At 41.5% G+C, this 19,933-nt stretch overlaps 1 protein-coding gene across 1 annotated transcript in view; it reads left to right on the top strand.

The window, feature by feature from the left end:
• The window catches only part of wdr43 (WD repeat domain 43), a 48,057-nt gene that overhangs the window by 15,857 nt on the left and 12,267 nt on the right, over window positions 1–19,933 (top strand). Inside the window, exons 8-14 of the mRNA XM_029766824.1 lie at window positions 1,818–1,977; window positions 2,553–2,639; window positions 4,451–4,570; window positions 10,271–10,408; window positions 13,457–13,575; window positions 13,892–13,955; window positions 18,369–18,482. Coding sequence (XP_029622684.1) covers window positions 1,818–1,977; window positions 2,553–2,639; window positions 4,451–4,570; window positions 10,271–10,408; window positions 13,457–13,575; window positions 13,892–13,955; window positions 18,369–18,482 — 802 coding nt within the window. The remainder of the gene's footprint in view (window positions 1–1,817; window positions 1,978–2,552; window positions 2,640–4,450; window positions 4,571–10,270; window positions 10,409–13,456; window positions 13,576–13,891; window positions 13,956–18,368; window positions 18,483–19,933) is intronic.

The raw sequence follows: 19,933 nt of genomic DNA, 5'->3' as shown, positions 1-19,933 counted from the left end.
AAAAGAAAGTTACTATTTACGTTCATTCAAACATGTCAAACTTTGTAAAGCATCAATCTTTAGGGCCTTTAGAACGTGAAAATTCAGTAATATTCCAACCGGACGATGCCAGTGTCTTGAAAAACGTTTTGGAACAGAGCTACCTCGCGTGAACACGAGCCAATGAACTGATATCCTTCCATGGGTCACCAACTTCCCAGCCTTCTTGTTCGGTCTCTGTTCATCATAGACGCCTCAAACAACTTTCTAAAGACTGTTGACATCTAGTGGAAGCCTTAGGACGTGCAAAATGAACACTAACTCACTGTGTGATTGGCAATGACTTGAAAGGACTACAAGCACCAGAATTCTCACTTCCTGGTTAGATTTTTCTCAGGTTTTTGCCTGCCATATAAGTTCTGTTATACTCAGACATCATTCAAACAGTTTTAGAAACTTTAGTGTTTTCTATCCATATCTACTAATAATATGCATATTCTAGTTCCTGGGCCCGAGTAGTAGGCCGTTTTAATTTGGGTACGTTTTTCATCCGGCCGTGAAAATACTGCCCCCTACCCTAGAAGTTAATGCAACCATTGTCAGATTTCTAAAAAGCTTTACAGCGAAAGCACACTTTGCAATCTGAGTACAGCGCTCAGACAACAAGCCATACAGATACCCGCCATGTTGGGGTCAACAAAATTCAGAAATGGCATTATAAATATTCACTTAACTTTGATCTTCATCGGAATGCACTCCCAGAAATCCCAGTTCCACGATAAATGTTCGTTTTGTTTCGATAAAGTCCATATTTATGTCCAAATACCTCCTTTTTGTTTGTTTAGTCCAGCATTCCAAATTCACTAAGTGTGCAAGTTTAGTCCAGATGAGAAGTCAAAATAGTTACATTACAGTTAGTAGAAACATGTCAAACGATGTATAGAATCAATCTTTAGGATGTTTTTGTCATAAATATTCAATAATATTCGAACCGGACAATTCCATTGTCTTCATAAATGAAAAGGAACTCGGCTCGCTCTCTCGGCTGCGCACGTGACTGAGCTCATGCCTTATTTTGGGACACCTGATACAATCAGCTGTTATTCTCTCCCCATTCACAGTAGAAGCATGAAACAAGGTTCTAAAGACTTGACATCTGGTGGAAGCCTTAGGAAGTGCAATATGCCCCCATTTACACTGTTGGATAGGCAATCACTTGGAAAACTACAAACCTCAGGTTTCCACACTCCCTGGTTGGATTTTTCTCAGGTTTTAGCCTGCCATATGAGTTTTGTTACACTCACAGACATCATTCAAACAGGTTTAGAAACGTCAATGTTTTCTATCCAAATCAACTAATAACATGCATATCTTAGCTTCTGGGCCTGAGTAGCAGGCAGTTTACGGGCACGCTTTTCATCCAGATGTGAAAATACTGCCCCCTACCCCAAAGAAGTTAACTAGGCAAGTCAGTTAAGAACAAATTCTTATTTACGACAGCCAAACCGCGCCGACGCTGGGCCAATTGTGTGCCGCCCTATTCACAATCACGGCCGGTTGTGATACAGCCTGGATTCGAACCAGGGCGTCTCTATCACTGAGATGCAGTGCCTTACACCACTGCGCCACTCGGGAGCCCATATTATTCACACAGCGGGTGTTATTCATTGATCAAGCTTAATTTTTACATTTTCAGTGCAGTATTTATACATTATTATGTAGTACTGACAACTGATACATTGTTCTAGTTCTGTAACTATAGTATTGGTACACATTACATGGTACACTTCTTTGATACCTATCATGTTCATTAATGAACATAATTGTTTCCTCTGTAGGCCCTGTAAGAAGCCCCTGTCCCCGTTGTGTACAGTGCAGATAACTGGGGTGGAGGACAGCCCCGTTCCCGTTCCCCTGTTGGCTGCGGCCCTCACCACAGACACACACAGCCTGCTGCTGGCCTACGGCAACCACTTGCAGCCTGTCATGGAGAGAGTGGTGAGTGGTGCACAGTTCAATTCAATACATGTGTTGTATACTCCAGTGCGCAATTATTCTAACCTTTCAAAAATGACTTTCACAGTTGAACGTTCTAGCTAGTAAATGGTTCTAGGCTGATGACAAAACTCTAGCAATGTCCCTGACTTGCGCGTCATATTGGCTTTTCAATATACAGCGAACACTTTAGGAATGTTTTTGATTTGTACACTTCGCCACTAATTTTTAGGTTAGAGGCGAAGTGTGAGTAGGTAGACATGATGGAATATTCTGCAAAATGCTTCCTGTTCAGAGGGGTGGGGTTAAATGCAGAAGACACATTTCAGTTCAGTAGTTCAACTGACTAGGTATCCCCCTGTCTCTTTCTGCCATTACGCACAGACATTGTCTTACTCGGTCAGTAGTATGAAGAAGTATCGTTTCACTCCTTCCTTAGGGCAAGTGTTGTCCTGTGCCTCACCCAGTCAATGGAGGAGTGAAAATGTAACAGCAGATATAATTATAGAAATGTATAGTGCTTTATTTAAATTATTTTTACCGTAACTGACTGTCCCCTCCCTTCTCCCCTCCTTAAGGAGGTGAACACTGCAGAGAGACATGTTTGCCTGACCCGTGATGTCCACACCACCCTCTCCCTCACCATGGCAACCACAGTCTCCAAGGTAATTCCCAGCGGCTGCCATTTAGTTTTATTTACTGTTATGAGCAACTGAACCAGTGGTATGGCACATTACTGTTGTGTTGCTCAATTAACTTAGTGAAAATATCAGAGCATGAGTTTAAACACACCCCTGATCCCTGAAAGCTTGCTATTTTCCAAGAATTTACATATTGATTGGGGAATGGGTCATTGAAGTTGAGTGGGTTGTTACAGTGAGGGAAATAAGTATTTGATCCCCTGCTAATTTTGTATGTTTGCTCACTGACAAAGAAATGATCAGTCTATAATTTTAATGGTAGGTTTATTTGAACAGTGAGACAGAATACCAACAAAAAAATCCAGAAAAACGAATGTCAAAAATGTTAAATTGATGTGCGTTTTAATGAGGGAAATATGTATTTGACCCCCTCTCAATCAGAGAGATTTCTGGCTCCCAAGTGTCTTGTACAGGTAACAAGCTGGGATTAGGAGCACACTTAAAGGGAGTGCTCCTAATCTCAGTTTGTTACCTGTATAAAAGACGACTGTCCACAGAAGCAATCAATCAATCAGATTCCAAACTCTCCACCACAGCCAAGACCAAAGAGCTCTCCAAGGATGTCAGGGACAAGATTGTAGAGCTACACAAGGCTGGAATGGGCTACAAGACCATCAATAAGCAGCATGGTGAGAAGGTGACAACAGTTGGTGCAAATGGAAGAAAAACAAAATAACTGTCAATCTCCCTCAGCCTGGGGCTTCATGCAAGATCTCACCTCGTGGAGTTGCAATGATCTTGAGAACGGTGAGGAATCAGCCTAGAACTACACGGGAGGATCTTGTTGAATGATTTCAAGGCAGCTGGGACCATAGTCACCAAGAAAACAATTGATAACACACTACGCCGTGAAGGACTGAAATCCTGCAGCGCCCGCAAGGTCCCCCTGCTCAAGAAAGCACATATACATGCCCGTCTGAACATCTGAATGATTCAGAGGACAACTGGGTGAAAGTGTTGTGGTCAGATGAGACCAAAATGGAGCTTTTGGCATCAACTCAACTCGCCGTGTTTGGAGGAGGAATGCTGCCTATGACCCCAAGAACACCATCCCCACTGTCAAACATGGAGGTGGAAACATTATGCTTTGGGGGTGTTTTTCTGCTAAGGGGACAGGACAACTTCACCGCATCAAAGGGACGATGGACGGGGCCATGTACCGTCAAATCTTGGGTGAGAACCTCTTTCCCTCAGCCAGGGCATTGAAAATGGGTCGTGGATGGCTATTCCAGCATGACAATGACCCAAAACACACAGCCAAGTCAACAAAGGAGTGGCTCAAGAAGAAGCACATTAAGGTCCTGGAGTGGCCTAGCCAGTCTCCAGACCTTAATCCCATAGAAATTATGTGGAGGGAGCTGAAGGTTCGAGTTGCCAAACGTCAGCCTCGAAACCTTAATGACTTGGAGAAGATCTGCAAAGAGGAGTGGGACAAAATCCCTCCTGAGATGTGTGCAAACCTGGTGGCCAACTAGAAGAAGTGTCTGACCTCTGTGATTGCCAACAAGGGTTTTGCCACTAAGTAATGTTTTGCAGAGGGGTCAAATACTTATTTCCCTCATTAAAATGCAAATCAATTTCTAAAATTTTTACATGTGTTTTTCTGTATTTTTTTGGGGGGGGGTTCTCTTTCACTGTTCAAATAAACGTACCATTAAAATTAGACTGATCATTTCTTTGTCAGTTGGCAAACGTACAAAATCAGCAGGGGATCATACTTTATTCCCTCATTGTAGGTAAAAATGGAAAAACAGTCACATACTCTCTTGTTACAGGTGAAAACCCCAGTAGCTAACGCCAAGGGCAAAGTTCTAGTCCCTGGACTTCCCGGTCACCAAGCGCCGGTCAAAGGATCCCTGGGATCCGAGAAGAGAAAGGGCACAGATGCCAAAGAGGTATATTGTCTTGCATAAACCTCAACCAAGTCCAACTAGGCCTTTCAAGGTTGATCACTGAGTGTTTCTTGCTCACAAAAATACGTGGATCCAACTTGCCCCTCAACTCTATTGATAATAATAGCCATAAACTTTAACTTAAGATTAATATTTGAAGTCATCTCTAAAACCCAGAACTTAACCTCTCTGGCGCATGTGGGACGAACTCGTCCCACCTACGTAACAGCCACTGAAATCCAGTGGCGCGATTTTTGAATCGTTAGAAATACTATTACTTCAATTTCTCAAACATATGACTATTTTACAGCTATTTAAAGACAAGAATCTCGTTAATCTAACCCCGCTGTCCGATTTCAAAAAGGCTTTACAACGAAAGCAAAACATTAGATTATGTCAGCAGAGTGCCCAGCCAGAAATAATCAGACACCCATTTTTCAAGCTAGCATATCATGTCACATAAACCCAAACCACAGCTAAATGCAGCACTAACCTTTTATGATCTTCATCAGATGACACACCTAGGACATTGTGTTATACAATACATGCATGTCTGTTCAATCAAGTTCATATTTATATCAAAAAACAGCTTTTTACATTAGCATGTGACGTTCAGAAAAAGCATAACCCCCGCAAACTTCCGGGGAATTTACTAACAGTTTGCTAAATTACTCACGATAAACGTTCACAAAAAGCATAACAATTATTTTAAGAATTATAGATACATTACTCCTCTATGCACTCGATATGTCCGATTTTAAAATAGCTTTTCGGATGAAGCACATTTTGCAATAATCTAAGTACATAGCCCGGCATCACAGGGCTAGTTATTTAGACACCCACCCAGGTCAGCCTCCACCAAAATCACATTTCCGATAAGAAAAATGTTCTTACCTTGCTTGTTCTTCGTCAGAATACACTGCCAGGACTTCTACTTCAATAACAAATGTTGGTTTGGTCCCAAATAATCCATCGTTATATCCAAACAGCGACGTTTTGTTCGTGAGTTCTAGACACTATCAGAATGCTACATCACGGTCTCGCGCATGGCGCATTGGCGTGTCAAAAATGTCTAAATATTCCATTACCGTACTTCGAAGCATGTCAACCGCTGTTTAAAACCAATTTTTATGCCATTTATGTCGTAGAGAAGTGATAATATTCCGACCGGGAGTATGCATTGAGCCTAAACAGCCGAATAAAATTTCTCCTCAGAAGCGACTCATGCACGCGCATCATTCAAAGGTCCTCGGAGCATCCACTTACAAAAGGCGATAATATGTTTCAACCTGAGGCTCCCTCGTAAACCTTCAGTTATTTCGCGGGCTCTGAGAGCCTATTGGAGCCCTGGGAATTGTCACGTTACAGCTAAGATCCTTACTTTTCAATAAAAAGATGCAAGACGCACGACTCCTTGTCAGACAGGGTACTTCCTGCTTGAAACCTTGTCAGGTTTTTGCCTGCCATAGGAGTTCTGTTATACTCACAGACACCATTCAAACAGTTTTAGAAAATTCAGAGTGTTTTCTATCCAAACCTGAACAATAATATGCATATTCTAGCTTCTGAGTTGGTGTAGGAGGCAGTTAAAAATGGGAACATATTTTTCCAAAATTCTCAATACTGCCCCCTAGCCCAGACAGGTTAACTGACTTGCCTAGTTAAAAAATATTATCTAAAAAATATATATTTTTAAATCGGCGATTTGGTGGCCAAAAATACCGATAATAGGTCCGTGCTTTACAGTGCTTTCGAGTGCTTTCGAAAAGTATTCAGACGCCGTGACTTAATGCTTTCCACTATACAGTGCATTAGGAAAGTATTCATACGCCGTGACTTAATCCACCTTTTGTTACGTTGCAATCTTATTCTAAAATATATTAAGTACATTGAGGAAGAAATGTACACACAATACCCAATAATGACGCAGTACAGGTTTAGATCTTTTTGCAAATTGATTGAAAATAAACATACCTTAAGTATTCAGACCCTCAGCAATGAGACTTGAAATTGAGCTCAGGTCCATCCTGTTTCCATTGATCATCCTTGAGCTGTTTCTACAACATGATTGGAGTCCACGTGTGGTACATTCAATTGATTGGACATGATTTGGGAAAGGCACAAACCTGTCTGTATAAGGTCCCACAGTTGACAGTGCATGTCAGCATAAACCAAGCCATGAGGTCGACGGATTTTGTCCATAGAGCTCCGAGACAGGAGTGTGTCGAAGCACAGATCTGGGGAAGGCTACCAAAAAATTTATGCAGCATTCAAAGTCCCCAAGAACACAGTGGTCTCATCATTTTTAAATGTAAGTTTGAAGCTAAGACTTCCTAGAACTGAGCAATCAGGAGAACGGACAAGGTCAGGGAGGTGACCAAGAACCTGATGGTCATTCTGACTAAGCTCCTCTGTGGAGATGGGAGAATGTTCCAGAAGGACGACCATCTCTGCAGCACTCAGTCCTTTATGGTAGTGGCCAGACTGAAGCCACTCCTCAGTAAAAAGCACATGACAGCCTGCTTGGAGTTTGCCAGAAGGCACCTAAAGGACTCTGACCATGAGAAACAAGATTTTCTCGTCTGATGACACCAAGATTGAACTCTTTGGCCTGAATGCCAAGCGTCAAGTCTGAAGGAAACCTGGCACCATCCCTACGGTGAAACATGGTGGTTCATCTTCCAACAGGACAACCCTTAGCGCACACTTTGGGGGAAGTCTCAATGTCCTTGAGTGTCCTGGACATGAACTCGATCGAACATCTGGAGAGACCTGCAAATAGCTGTGCAGCAATGCTCCCCATCCAACCTGACAGCTTGAGAGGATCTGCAGAGAACAATGGGAGAAGCTCCCCAAATACAGTTGTGCCGAGTTTGTAGCGTCATACCCAAGAAGACGCAAGGCTGTAATCGCTGCCAATAGTGCTTCAATAAATTACTGAGTAAAGGGTCTGAATACTTTCTGAATGCACTGTATGTATGGTAGGATCAAGTCCATGTAATGGTTAGTAGTAAAACCTTAATCAGCCCTATCCTGAACAGGAAGCTATCCCCGATCTCTTTCCAGGTGTTCTAACACATTTTTCTGTCTTTGAATCCCTACACGAAGTGATGTTTTTTTTATTTGATAACCTTTAATCAAAGTTCTTCATGTTGTCAGTGAGTTTTGTGTTAAGGCAGGATGAACCGCCCCACCTACCGTCAACCAATCATGTCAATACGGACCTATGCGGAGCCCTCCGCATGTGTACCCCCCCTGCCTGCGCCACTTCTATTTCTATTGACCCCTTGTGCCCCCACCTCGCTGCCCTAGCGTATAGCCAGATGAGTTGTCTTCGGTAGCTTCTGGTAAAATACCATTTTCAACAGCGCATAGACAACAATAACCTAGTAAACAACTTAACCTCTCTGGGGTATGTGGGACGATTTCGTCCCACCTACGTAACAGCTACTGAAATTCCAGTGGCGCGATTTTTGAATCGTTAGAAATACTATTACTTCAATTTCTCAAACATATGACTATTTTACAGCTATTTAAAGACAAGAATCTCGTTAATCTAACCCCGCTGTCCGATTTCAAAAAGGCTTTACACCGAAAGCAAAACATTAGATTATGTCAGAAGAGTGCCCAGCCAGAAAAAATCAGACATCCATTTTTCAAGCTAGCATATCATGTCACATAAACCCAAACCACAGCTAAATGCAGCACTAACCTTTTATGATCTTCATCAGATGACACACCTAGGACATTGTGTTATACAATACATGCATGTCTGTTCAATCAAGTTCATATTTATATCAAAAAACAGCTTTTTGCATTAGCATGTGACGTTCAGAAAAAGCATAACCCCCGCAAACTTCCGGGGAATTTACTAACAGTTTGCTAAATTACTCACGATAAACGTTCACAAAAAGCATAACAATTATTTTAAGAATTATAGATACATTACTCCTCTATGCACTCGATATGTCCGATTTTAAAATAGCTTTTCGGATGAAGCACATTTTGCGATAATCTAAGTACATAGCCCGGCATCACAGGGCTAGCTATTTAGACACCCACCCAGGTCAGCCTCCACCAAAATCACATTTCCGATAAGAAAAATGTTCTTACCTTGCTTGTTCTTCGTCAGAATACACTGCCAGGACTTCTACTTCAATAACAAATGTTGGTTTGGTCCCAAATAATCCATCGTTATATCCAAACAGCGACGTTTTGTTCGTGAGTTCTAGACACTATCAGAATGCTTCTTCACGGTCCTGCGCATGGCGCATTGGCGTGTCAAAAATGTCTAAATATTCCATTACCGTACTTCGAAGCATGTCAACCGCTGTTTAAAACCAATTTTTATGCCAGTTATCTCGTAGATAAGTGATAATATTCCGACCGGGAGTATGCATTGAGCCTAAACAGCAGAATAAAATTTCTCCTCAGAAGCGACTCGTGCACGCGCCTCATTCAAAGGTCCTCGGAGCAGCCACTTACAAAAGGTGATGATGTGTTTCAGCCTGAGGCTCCCTCGTAAACCTTCAGTTATTTCCCGGGCTCTGAGAGCCTATCGGAGCCCTGGGAATTGTCACGTTACAGCTAAGATCCTTACTTTTCAATAAAAAGATGTAAGACGCACAACTCCTTGTCAGACAGGGTACTTCCTGCTTGAAACCTTGTCAGGTTTTTGCCTGCCATAGGAGTTCTGTTATACTCACAGACACCATTCAAACAGTTTTAGATAATTCAGAGTGTTTTCTATCCAAACCTGAACAATAATATGCATATTCTAGCTTCTGAGTTGGTGTAGGAGGCAGTTAAAAATGGGAACATATTTTTTCCAAAATTCTCAATACTGCCCCCTAGCCCAGACAGGTTAAACTGTCACTCGCCAAATAAAGCGTAATGTCACGCAAGCGATTTTAGCATTCGAATGCGGAATGTGCCCCGCAGATGTGTAAGCGCAGGAACAGGCATCCTACGTTAGGCAGTGTGCGAAGCTGGGCTACTGATATTCCATAAGGTTGTTTGGCAGGCAAAATGTACTTGTAGAGCAATTGCTGTCAACAGATGCATTCTTATTTCGACAGTGAAGAAGATATTGCACAAGGTATTTTCAGAAGGTAGAAATGAAATAATATGAGCAAAAAATTGTGAATCAGTGATTTGTAATGTTTGAATCTATTTTTCTGACCACCGCATTCTACATTTCGATCGGTTTGAGTATCTTAATGATTTGAATCGGAGACCGATGAGTATCGGTGAAGAGTTGCATCCCTAATATATGCCTTTACAGACTTTTTTGTTTTTAACATTTATTTATTTATCCAAAGGGACTTAGTAATGCGTGCATACATTTTACGCACGGGTGATCCTGTCAGTTTCACCAACTATACTGGCGTTGCAAGCACCATGCTCTACCAACTGCACTACTGAGAACCTGTTTCTTTCATCAGGCATGGTAGAATTGTGTTACTCTGTCAGTAGTAATTGCAATCAGACACCATGCAGAAGTGTCTGTTCACTCGCTTAAGGGTGAGCGCTGTCCTGTGCCTTACCCAGTCAATGGAGGAGTGAATACATTGTAGCACAGCAAAAACAATACTTACTATATTGCTCTTCCCTCATATATGTTAGCTGTAGACTGCTGCTGAGTTGCCACCCTCATTTAACTAAGTTTACTCTATCACTGCTACTCATCCTTTCCTTCTTCAGATGTCAATAGAGGAGCGACTGGGCAAGATTCAGATGTCACCTGAGAAGGGTGTCAAGGGGGCCCCTTCTCTGCAGACGGACAACTTTTCGGTGCTGCTGGTGCAGGGTCTGGAGAGCAAGGACGCCAACATCCTCAATGTGAGTGTACCCTTTTTTGTGTATACAGTTGAAGTCGGAAGTTTACATACACCGTAGCCAAATACATTTAAACTCAGTTTTTCACAGTTCCTGACATTTAATCTTAGTCTTAGGTCAGTTAGGATCACTACTTTATTTCTATGATGTGACATGTCAATAGTAGAGAATCTATTATTTCAGCTTTTATTTATTTCATCACATTCCCAGTGGGTCAGTTTACATACTCAATTAGTATTTGGTAGCATTGCCCTAAAATTGTTTAAATTGGGTCATACATTTTGGGTGGCCTTCCACAAGCTTCCCACAATAAGTTGGGGGAATTTTGGCCCATTCCTCCTGACAGAGCTGGTGTAACTGAGTCAGGTTTGTAGGCCTCCTTGCTCGCACACACTTTTTCAGTTCTGCCCACAAATTTTCTGTAGGATTGAGGTCAGGACTTTGTAATGGCCACTCCAATACCTTGATTTTGTTGTCCTTAACCTCTCTGGGCTAGCGTCCCACCCTAGTCAACAGCCAGTGGAATCCCGTGGCGCGATATTCAAATACCTTAGAAATGCTATTACTTCAATTTCTCAAACATATGACTATTTTACACCATTTTAAAGAAAAGACTCTCGTTAATCTAACCACATTGTCCGATTTCAAAAAGGCTTTACAACGAAAGCAAAACATTAGATTATGTCAGCAGAGTACCCAGCCAGAAATAATCAGACACCCATTTTTCAAGCTAGCATACAATGTCACATAAACCAAAACCACAGCTAAATGCAGCACTAACCTTTGATGATCTTCATCAGATGACTCCTAGGACATTATGTTATACAATACATGCATGTTTTGTTCAATCAAGTTCATATATCAAAAACCAGCTTTTTGCATTAGCATGTGACGTTCAGAACTAGCATACCCCCGCAAACTTCCGGTGAATTTACTAAATTACTCGCGATAAACGTTCACAAAAAACATAACAATTATTTAAAGAATTATAGTTACAGAACTCCTCTATGCACTCGCCATGTCCGATTTTAAAATAGCTTTTCGGTGAAAGCACATTTTGCAATATTCTAAGTAGATAGCCCGGCATCACAGGGCTAGCTATTTAGACACCCACCAAGTTTAGCCCTCACCAAAGTCAGATTTACTATAAGAAAAATGTTATTACCTTTGCTGTTCTTCGTCAGAATGCACTCCCAGGACTTCTACTTCAATAACAAATGTTGGTTTGGTTCAAAATAATCCATAGTTATGTTCAAATATCCTCTGTTTTGTTCGTGCGTTCAAGACACTATCCGAAGGGTAAATAAGGGTGACGCGCCCGACGTGTTTCGTGACAATAAATTTCGAAATATTCCATTACCGTACTTCGAAGCATGTCAACCGCTGTTTAAAATCAATTTTTATGCCATTTTTCTCGTAAACATGGGGTCGCCTCGTGCACGCGCCTCAGTCTGATTGTCCTCTGATAGACCACTTACCAAAGGCGCTAATTGTTTTCAGCCAGAGGCTGGAATGACATCATTCAGCTTTTTCGGGATTCAGCACGGGATTCCACGATTTCGTCCCACCTACCCTAGAGGTTAACAAGGCGCACCTGTTTATTGAAATGCATTCCAGGTGACTCCCTCATGAAGCTGGTTGAGAGAATGCCAAGTGTGCAATGCTGTCATCAAGGCAAAGGGTGTCTACTTTGAAGAATCTCAAATATAAAATGTGTTTTTATCTAACAATCTATTTTTTGGTTACTACATTATTCCGTATGTATTTTTTTCCTAGTTTTGGTGTCTTAACGATTATTCTACAATGTAGAAAATAGTGAAATGTAAGAACCCTTGAATGAGTGTTTTGAACTTTTGGCCTTTACTCTACATGTTGGTGATTTTGCTCAATCAATCAAATTTATAAAGGCATTCTTATATCATCTTAGATCTCAAAGTGCTGTACAGAAACTCAGCCTAAAACTTCAAACAGCAAGCAATGCAGGTGTAGAAGCACAGTGGCTAGGACAAACTCCCTAGAAAGGCCAGAACCTAGGAAGAAACCTAGAGGAACCAGGCTATGAAGGGTGGCCAGTCCTCTTCTGGTTGTGCCAGGTGGAGATTATAACAGAACATGGCCAAGATGTTCAAATGTTCATAGATGACCAGCAGGGTCAAATAATAATAATCACAGTGGTTGTAGAGGGTGCAACAGGTCAGCACCTCAAGAGTAAATGTCAGTTAGCTTTTCATAGCAGATCATTGAGAGTATCTCTACCGCTCCTTCTGTCTCTAGAGAGTTGAAAACAGCAGGTCTGGGACAGGTAGCATGTCCGGTGAACAGGTCAGGGTTCAATAGCCGCAGGCAGAACAGTTGAAACTGGAGAAGCAGCACGGCCAGGTGGACTGGGGACAGCAAGGAGTCATCAGGCCAGGTTGTCCTGAGGCATGGTCCTAGGGCTCAGGTCCTCAGAAAAAGATTTAGAGAGCATACTTAAATTCACACCGGATAAGACAGGAGAAATACTCCAGATATAACAGACTGACCCTAGCTCCCCGACACAAACTACTGAAAGCTGAGACAGGAGGGGTTGGGTATTAGACACCCTCTAGGACTCCCACAAGGCTGTTATGAAGGTCCCCCGGTACCAGTCAAATGTTAATGGGAGTACACAGTATATGGAGACCGATTTAGGGACCAAAATAAGTGGTTAAATACATGTCAAACTCCAATGTGTCCTGATCTTATCTCTCAGATATTGGCTAGACTTATTGGGGGGTGTAAGGTGCTATCTGTCCCATGTAGTGAATCTGTTATTCAATGCTTTTGGCAGTAAGGCCAAATATTTATTTACATCAAATGTGTATTTGTTTTAAAATTCATTATCAAGTAACATGATCCTTTGTTTGACCTTAAAACAATTCATTAAATCTTAGTTTATTGGACTCTACGATCCAAGACAGCTCTGCCTCCTTATTGTAATTGACATCCATTTAGAATTGACATTCTTAATAGCACTTCTAACTATTGGTCTCTGTCCCTTCTGACATTGGTCTCTCCTCTGCCCCACAGAAAGTGTTTCAGAACCGGAAGGACTTCTTCATAAAGACAACGATTGCACGGTTACCCCTACCTGCCGTCTTGCCATTGGTGGAGGAGATCACCAAGAGAATGCAAGGGCATCCATACACGTAAGTGACCACCTTCGAATCTCTTATCAGATATGGTCAGATCTCAATATCAGCATTCACATGATGAATTTTAATATTTCTCTACATTGATGCTAAAAGTAAGAGTATCAATTTTGTGCTGCAAAATGTATATTTTGAGTCAGTAATTCATCTGTAATTCCCATTTTGTTCAATATCTTTAACCTTACGTCAATATTACCTTTTGGGCCATTTTAGTCAAATCAATTGGACGTCATTTCTATATCCCCTGATCGTGTTGCCTAAAGTGTACCTAACTGCACCCTTAAATCCTCTCCTCTTCCCTTTTGTATGACAGGGCAGTGCTGATGGTGCGATGGCTCAAGGCTGTTCTCATGCAGCACACCTCCTACTTAGCCTCTGTGAGTTTACCTATGGGTGTCTTTGTGTAGCGCCTTCAAGCTTCGGGTCTAAAGCATGGCTTGACCAGCAGAATGAATAGCAGCAATACTGTTACACTCTGCAGGTAGAAAATAAGGGAAAGCCGCACACTCTAAGAGCTCAGATGCAAAAATGTAATAACCAACGTTTCGACAGCAAAGCTGTCTTCATCAGTGTATCATCACAAACACTGCGAGATGAGTCATTTATATTAGTGTCAAGAGACACACAGGTGTTTGTAATCATGGCCAAGTGTGGCCTAATATCATTGGTTAACTCAAATATATATTTAAAAAAAAGGCATACAAAGAACATACAAAAAGAAAAACAAATGGATAGCATACGATCGTAGTCTAAAATGTATCTAACAAACAATTACAATGGCAAAATCACAATAATCACAAGAATGGCTTCAGATCAAAGTCTGTTGAGACCGAAGAGAGCAAGGGTCTTTAAATTAAAGATCCAGGCAGCCTCTCGTTTTAACAATAAATTATCAAGGTCACCCCCTCTCCTCGGGAGGGTGACATGTTCGATGCCAATATAACGCAGAGACGAAATCGAATGGTTTGCTTCCAAAAAGTGGGCCGCAACTGGGTAAGTCAAGTTTTACCACCTAATGGTGCTACGATGCTCTGAGATACGTACTTTTAATTCACGCTTTGTTTTACCCACATCATTTTTACCACAAGGACAAGTTATAAGATAAATAACTGCCTTAGTGGAACACGTAATAACACCTTTAATTGGGATAGATTTCCCTGTTTGGGGGTGTTTGAAGGATCTACATTTATAAGTGCCATTACATTGAGCACAGCCGTTACACTTGTAATTTCCATCCAGTATGGGCGCAACTAGACGTTGTTCAGGAATATCTTGGGGTGGTAAATCAGTGTACCAATTGGTCTGAGATTTCTGCCCGCGAGAATACGACCAGGGGAAGGTCAGAAAACACATTACCGAGACGATCATCATATTTTAGAATGTGCCAATGTTTGTGAACGATTCCTTTAATTTGTTCAGAGCACTTTGAATAGCAGGTAGTGAGAACGCAAGAATGCGTCTTTTTGCGAGACTGACCTTGAAAAAGGTCATGTTTTGTTTTGAATTTTCTCAATGGCAATATTAATCTGATCATTGTTGTACCCCCTCTCCTTGAACTGATCCTGCGTCTCAGCCATATTTCTTTCGAAATCTGATTGTTTTATACAAATTCTTTTGATTCGACAGAATTGGCTGTAGGGCAAACTATTTTTCAAGGGAAGTGGGTGACAACTATCAGCCCTCAACAAACTGTTACGATCAGTAGGTTTCCTGTAAAGATCAGTGTATAGAACATTATCTTCACACAAGATCAGAAGATCAAGAAAACTGATTTGACGTGTATCAGATTGCATAGTAAATCTCAAATGTTCAGAACAGGAGTTAAGAAAAGCATGGAATGCCTGGAGCTGTTCTGCATCACCCCTCCATAGAACAAAAATATCGTCAATATACTGTTTCCAAATAATGTTAGGCAAGAAAACATTTGAGAGGGTTGAAAATGGATTGTTTCTCCATGTAACCCACATACAAATTAGCATAGTTAGGAGCCATGGGGGATCCCATAGCAGTACCCTTCGTCTGAATAAAGAAATCATTTAGAAACATGAAATAGTTGTGTGAGTACTATTTCAGCCAATGTTATAATGCAGGCACTGGAATGTAGTTCATTAGGGTCACGTTGCAGAAGAAAATGTTCCATGGCTTCAATACCGCCCTCGTGTGGAATATTTGTGTGTAACCACTCAACATCAAAAGTAACTAACAAGGTGTTCTCAGGGAGAGGTTCAAGAGATTCAATGATAGAGATCATACTGCTGGTGTCCTTTACAAAGGAGGGGAGCTGTTCTGCGAGTGGTCTAATAAAAAAGTCAACAAAAGTAGATAGAGGGGCCGTTACTGCATCAATGCCCGCTACAATAGGGCGCCCTGGAGGGTTTGTAACATTCTTGTGTAATTTCGGCAAAGTATAGAAAGTGGCAATTTTAGGGTGTTGAATGGCCAGAAAGTCATATTCTTTTTTGGTTATCTGACCAGAATTTAAATAACCATCTAGGACAGTAAAGATAGTATTCTGAAATTGGGAAGTACGGTCACTTCTGAGTGTCTTGTAAAAGGTGTTGCCAAGCAGTTGTCTATGACACTCATTTACATAAGCTGTCCTATCCATGAGAACAACCAACACACCCTTATCAGCAGGACGAATAAGGACTGACGTATCGGATTGTAAATCAAGCAAAGCTTGTTTTTCATCCTTAGATAAATTATGGAAAGATTTGAACTCCTGTTTATTCTGAAGGAGATGAGCAACATCTTTTTCAACAAGTCTGCAATATGTCTCGATAGAGTGATTGCGATTGGCTGGAGGTACAAAATAACTCTTGCTTCTAAAAGGAGTCGGAGTATTTACAGGTGAGTAACCTACTGGTTCAATAGAAATGTCAGGATAGGGGAGCTAAAGTATTCCCTTAAACGGATGTTTCTTAAAAAAAAAACTTGATTCGCGTGCCTGCGGCCAACTGCGCCCTTCCGTTGGCCCAGTCTCTCGTTGGCCGCAGGCACGCGCATCGACGAGATGCCGCACCCGACGGGGTAAGAAGAAACGACTATCAGAGGAGACCGTTCACATGGTCCCAGAACCCACGGGACTGAGTGTCTTTAATTTATCAAGCAAGATATTGAGCCCTGCCCATGTCTCTGCTTAATAAAGGGTTATCTTTTGTGCCTAAAACAGTATAACGATTTTGACGTTAAGGTAGACATGTTCAAGTTTTTTAGAAACCTCCGTTTAAGGGAATACTTTAGCTCCCCTATCCTGACATTTCTGAGACGCAGGATCAGTTCAAGGAGAGGGGGTACAACAATGATCAGATTAATATTGCCATTGAGAAAATTCAAAACATAACATGACCTTTTTCAAGGTCAGTCTCGCAAAAAGACGCATTCTTGCGTTCTCACTACCTGCTATTCAAAGTGCTCTGAACAAATTAAAGGAATCGTTCACAAACATTGGCACATTCTAAAATATGATGATCGTCTCGGTAATGTGTTTTCTGACCTTCCCCTGGTCGTATTCTCGCAGGCAGAAATCTCAGACCAATTGGTACACTGATTTACCACCCCAAGATATTCCTGAACAACGTCTAGTTGCGCCCATACTGGATGGAAATTACAAGTGTAATGGCTGTGCTCAATGCAATGGCACTTATAAATGTAGATCCTTCAAACACCCCCAAACAGGGAAATCTATCCCAATTAAAGGTGTTATTACGTGTTCCCCTAAGGCAGTTATTTATCTTATAACTTGTCCTTGTGGTAAAAATGATGTGGGTAAAACAAAGCGTGAATTAAAAGTACGTATCTCAGAGCATCGTAGCACCATTAGGTGGTAAAACTTAACTTACCCAGTTGCGGCCCACTTTTTGGAAGCAAACCATTCGATTTCGTCTCTGCGTTATATTGGCATCGAACATGTCACCCTCCCGAGGAGAGGGGGTGACCTTGATAATTTATTGTTAAAACGAGCGGCTGCCTGGATCTTTAATTTAAAGACCCTTGCTCTCTTCGGTCTCAACAGACTTTGATCTGAAGCCATTCTTGTGATTATTGTGATTTTGCCATTGTAATTGTTTGTTAGATACATTTTAGACTACGATCGTATGCTATCCATTTGTTTTTCTTTTTGTATGTTCTTTGAATGCCTTTTTTTTATATATATTTGAGTTAACCAATGATATTAGGCCACACTTGGCCATGATTACAAACACCTGTGTGTCTCTTGACACTAATATAAATGACTCATCTCGCAGTGTTTGTGATGATACACTGATGAAGACAGCTTTGCTGTCGAAACGTTGGTTATTACATTTTTTGCATCTGAGCTCTTAGAGTGTGCGGCTTTCCCTTATTTTCTAGTTTTCTACTCCGCTAGCCAGCACCTCGCCTTTATAGGTGTGCGTTTCTTTTTTCTAGAACACTCTGCAGGTAGCCTAGTGGCTAGAGCATTGGGCCAGTAACAAAGGTTGCTGGATCGAATACCTGTGCTGACATGGTACAAATCTGTCTTTCTGCCCTTGAACAAGGCAGTTAACCCACTGTTCCCCGGTAGGCCGTCAATGTAAATAAGTATTTGTACATAACTGACTTGCCTAGTTAAAGGTTACATTTTAAAAATAACCAGTAGCCCTCAAATCATAGGGGATTTGAGTTTTGAATTCCTTGCTCTTGAGAAATTAGTTATACTCAGATTGTTATTGACAGAATGACAGGCCAACATTTAATCTTCATTTAAACAAATCCAAGGAATAATGCTTTCATAAATGCTGATTTGTGTGTTCAATCCTCTGTACCAGTTGCCAGACCTGGTGTTTAAGCTGGGAGTGCTGTACCACATGATTGAGAGTAGAGTCAAGATGTTCCACAAGCTGACCAAGCTGCACGGCAAGCTCTATCTGCTCATGACACAGGTACGTCTCAGCAGTTGTAGCAAAATAGTTCATCTTTCACAAATGTATTATTTGATTGCCAGTGCCATTCCCATTACTCTACACACAGATGGGTCCCGAAACTTGGCCCACTTATTCTAGGGCTGTGATTCGTTGACCAGTTCATTCAGGCGTGTTAATGCTGGAATAACTCATAAGTGGAACTGGTTGGGGGCACTCGAGTAGAGGTTTGGTGAAACTGTTTGAGATGGATGAGACACTGAAGCCACTACTACCCTGTATCAAAAGTGACTGACCCTTTGATGGCCGGGTCATTGATAGTACAGGAACAGTGAAGAGAGCCTTTCCCTGTGTTTGATGTGCCCTTTGTCCCTACCAAACCCGGGTTCTCAGAATAAAAAAAAAATGTTTTAAAGTTTATTGGACAGATCTGGTGTGCCAGTAGGATTGGGCAATGTCAACATTTGTCCTATTGTGATTATGTACCCATAAAACATTTGATATATGATGCGATCACCCCTATTGGGTAGGGGGAGATGTATCAAACAATAAAACAACTCCCCAAAAGTGTCAAATTGAAGGCAATGGGTGGCTCATGATAGATGACAATGTTGAAAGCCTGGGCAGAGACTAAATGCAAGCAATGTAAAATATTTTCTAATATTCCTTTCTAGTGGAGGATAAGAAGTTTGTGCCTGTCTGTGGTGCGCACATGATGGAGCAGTTACTGAGGAATGGGCTTACAGTCGTTATCTAGTTTATAGGCCTTCATCATGGGTTGGATAGAAGCAGTCTAGTCTTAAGAACTGGGTAATAATTGCTACATGACAAAGTATGTGGACACGTGGTCGTTGAACTTCTCATTCTAAAATCATGGCTATTAGTATGAAGCGCCCCCCCCCCCCCTTGCTGCTATAGCATCCTCCACTCTTCTGGTAAGGCTTTCCACTATACAGTGCATTCGGAAAGTATTGAGACCCTGTGACTTAATCCACATTTTGTTACATTGCAACCTTAATCTAAAATGTATGAAATACATTTTTTTTCCTCAATCTACACACACTACCCCATAATGACAGTGGGAAAAGGTAAATTTTTTTTGTGTGTTTGAAAATGTATACAAAAAATAAACAACTTACAAGTATTCAGACGCTGACAGATGGTCGCCTTGCTTCAGGTCCTTAAGAAATAATACAAAGTACATAAAAAAACGGTATAGTTTCCTATGCTAGCCCAGGAAATCTCAAGTGTCATTACATACAGCCGGGAAGAGTGATTGGACATGAAAGCGATGACAACTTACCAACATTACGACCAGGAATATGTCTTTCCCAAAGCAAATCCTTTGTTCGGACCTCCACCCTGGACATGGGATCTTATCCCAGCGGCCTACTGCAGGAGAGGCAGACTTGGCGGCCTACTGGTCAGACTCAGAATTAGGGCAAGAGTTGCCTTCTAGAGAGACATCAGGT

This window comes from Salmo trutta, chromosome 12, assembly GCF_901001165.1.
Source record: "Salmo trutta chromosome 12, fSalTru1.1, whole genome shotgun sequence".
Taxonomy (NCBI): domain Eukaryota; kingdom Metazoa; phylum Chordata; class Actinopteri; order Salmoniformes; family Salmonidae; genus Salmo; species Salmo trutta.
Note: the sequence above shows the minus strand (reverse complement) of the source record. Positions and strands in the feature narration are given on the sequence as shown.